Below are 1,280 nucleotides of genomic sequence, written 5' to 3'. Positions count from 1 at the left end.
TTCGATTCATTAAAATAAACTCTTTGACCATTTTCTAAATGGACTGCAAAATGGACTACTGTAGAGTGTCTTTCATGGATCGCAAATGAAAAAATACGCCATATTGCTTCTTTGCTACTTACATATCTGGTACTGTGATATTTCATCATTTTCATTGGTTACAGCGAAGACAGCCGTTGTTAACATATTTACATATGTACTTTATCGACTTCGCAGAGTTACAATATTCTACTTTGATGTGAGTTTCTAAAGCTTTGGACAATATTAGCGAGTATGGCACAATCCAACGATTGTCTACATCAACATTTTGTCCTTTTACCTTCACAACTACCTATCGCTCATTATTCGCAACTGATCGCCGACGATACAGTGGTTATCCATCATTTCCCGTTATGGTTTCAGCAAGCAGGTCTCTTGGGTATCGCTCTGAACACTTGCCGTACATGTAGTTGAAAAGTTCGCAAAGTCCAAGTATCATGTGTTTCGTAGCTACTGCATGCAATTTTGGGTCAACTGTTTCATCTGGAATTTCAGCCAAAATTATGGAATCTATCTCATCTGGCCTTATTTTGTCCAGTAAATAGACTAATATGTGCGCATGTGGCAGTCCAAGCTTTTGCCATTCTACATGATGCATCCAACAACGGACTGGGCGATACACACAATGCTATATTAAGAAATTCATGAGAGATTTTAATTTTGTTTAAAACTCTGGCAGTTATGTCATGTCTATCAACTGGTGTTTGGCTGTAGCAATTCCCTCTTGATTTCTAACTATTTTGGGTTACTTGTGAATGTAACAAATAAGTCTGAGCGGCTATAATGCCTATCATATGACATAGCATCCTGAGTATATTCGTGCATGTGGCGTGGGCTTCCTATATGTGGTTGGCAAAATTGTCATTCTTCCCACATTATTTCATTGTCAACCGCATTTATAGCATCGCGGCGATGAATGTATTAGTGTTTGTTACATGTTGCGTGTTACTAAGGTATATGATGATGCTGCTAGAATAAGTATTGATTATCTTTTTGCCATTCAATTTGATCTACATATATGATCACCACATGTATGTATGTATGTATGTATGTATGTATGTATGTATGTATGTATGTATGTATGTATGTATGTATGTATGTTGTATGTATGTATGTATGTATGTATGTATGTATGTATGTATGTATGTATGTATGAATGCATGTATGTATGAATGTATGAATGTATGTATGTATGTATGTATGTATGTATGTATGTATGTATGTATGTATGTATGTATGTA

At 35.6% G+C, this 1,280-nt stretch overlaps 1 protein-coding gene across 1 annotated transcript; it reads right to left on the bottom strand.

Moving 5' to 3' along the window:
- Positions 1-373: 373 nt before the first annotated feature.
- Positions 374-864, bottom strand: HELRODRAFT_184734 (hypothetical protein; the record flags this gene model as incomplete). Its single annotated transcript, XM_009022180.1, has 2 exons — positions 374-648; positions 789-864. 2 exons carry the CDS (start codon positions 862-864, stop codon positions 374-376), a joined length of 351 nt encoding a protein of 116 aa, XP_009020428.1.
- Positions 865-1,280: the final 416 nt, after the last annotated feature.

This window comes from Helobdella robusta (genome assembly GCF_000326865.2).
Source record: "Helobdella robusta unplaced genomic scaffold HELROscaffold_3025, whole genome shotgun sequence".
Classification (NCBI taxonomy): Eukaryota; Metazoa; Annelida; class Clitellata; order Rhynchobdellida; family Glossiphoniidae; genus Helobdella; species Helobdella robusta.
This window is presented reverse-complemented; position numbering and strand designations above follow the sequence as displayed.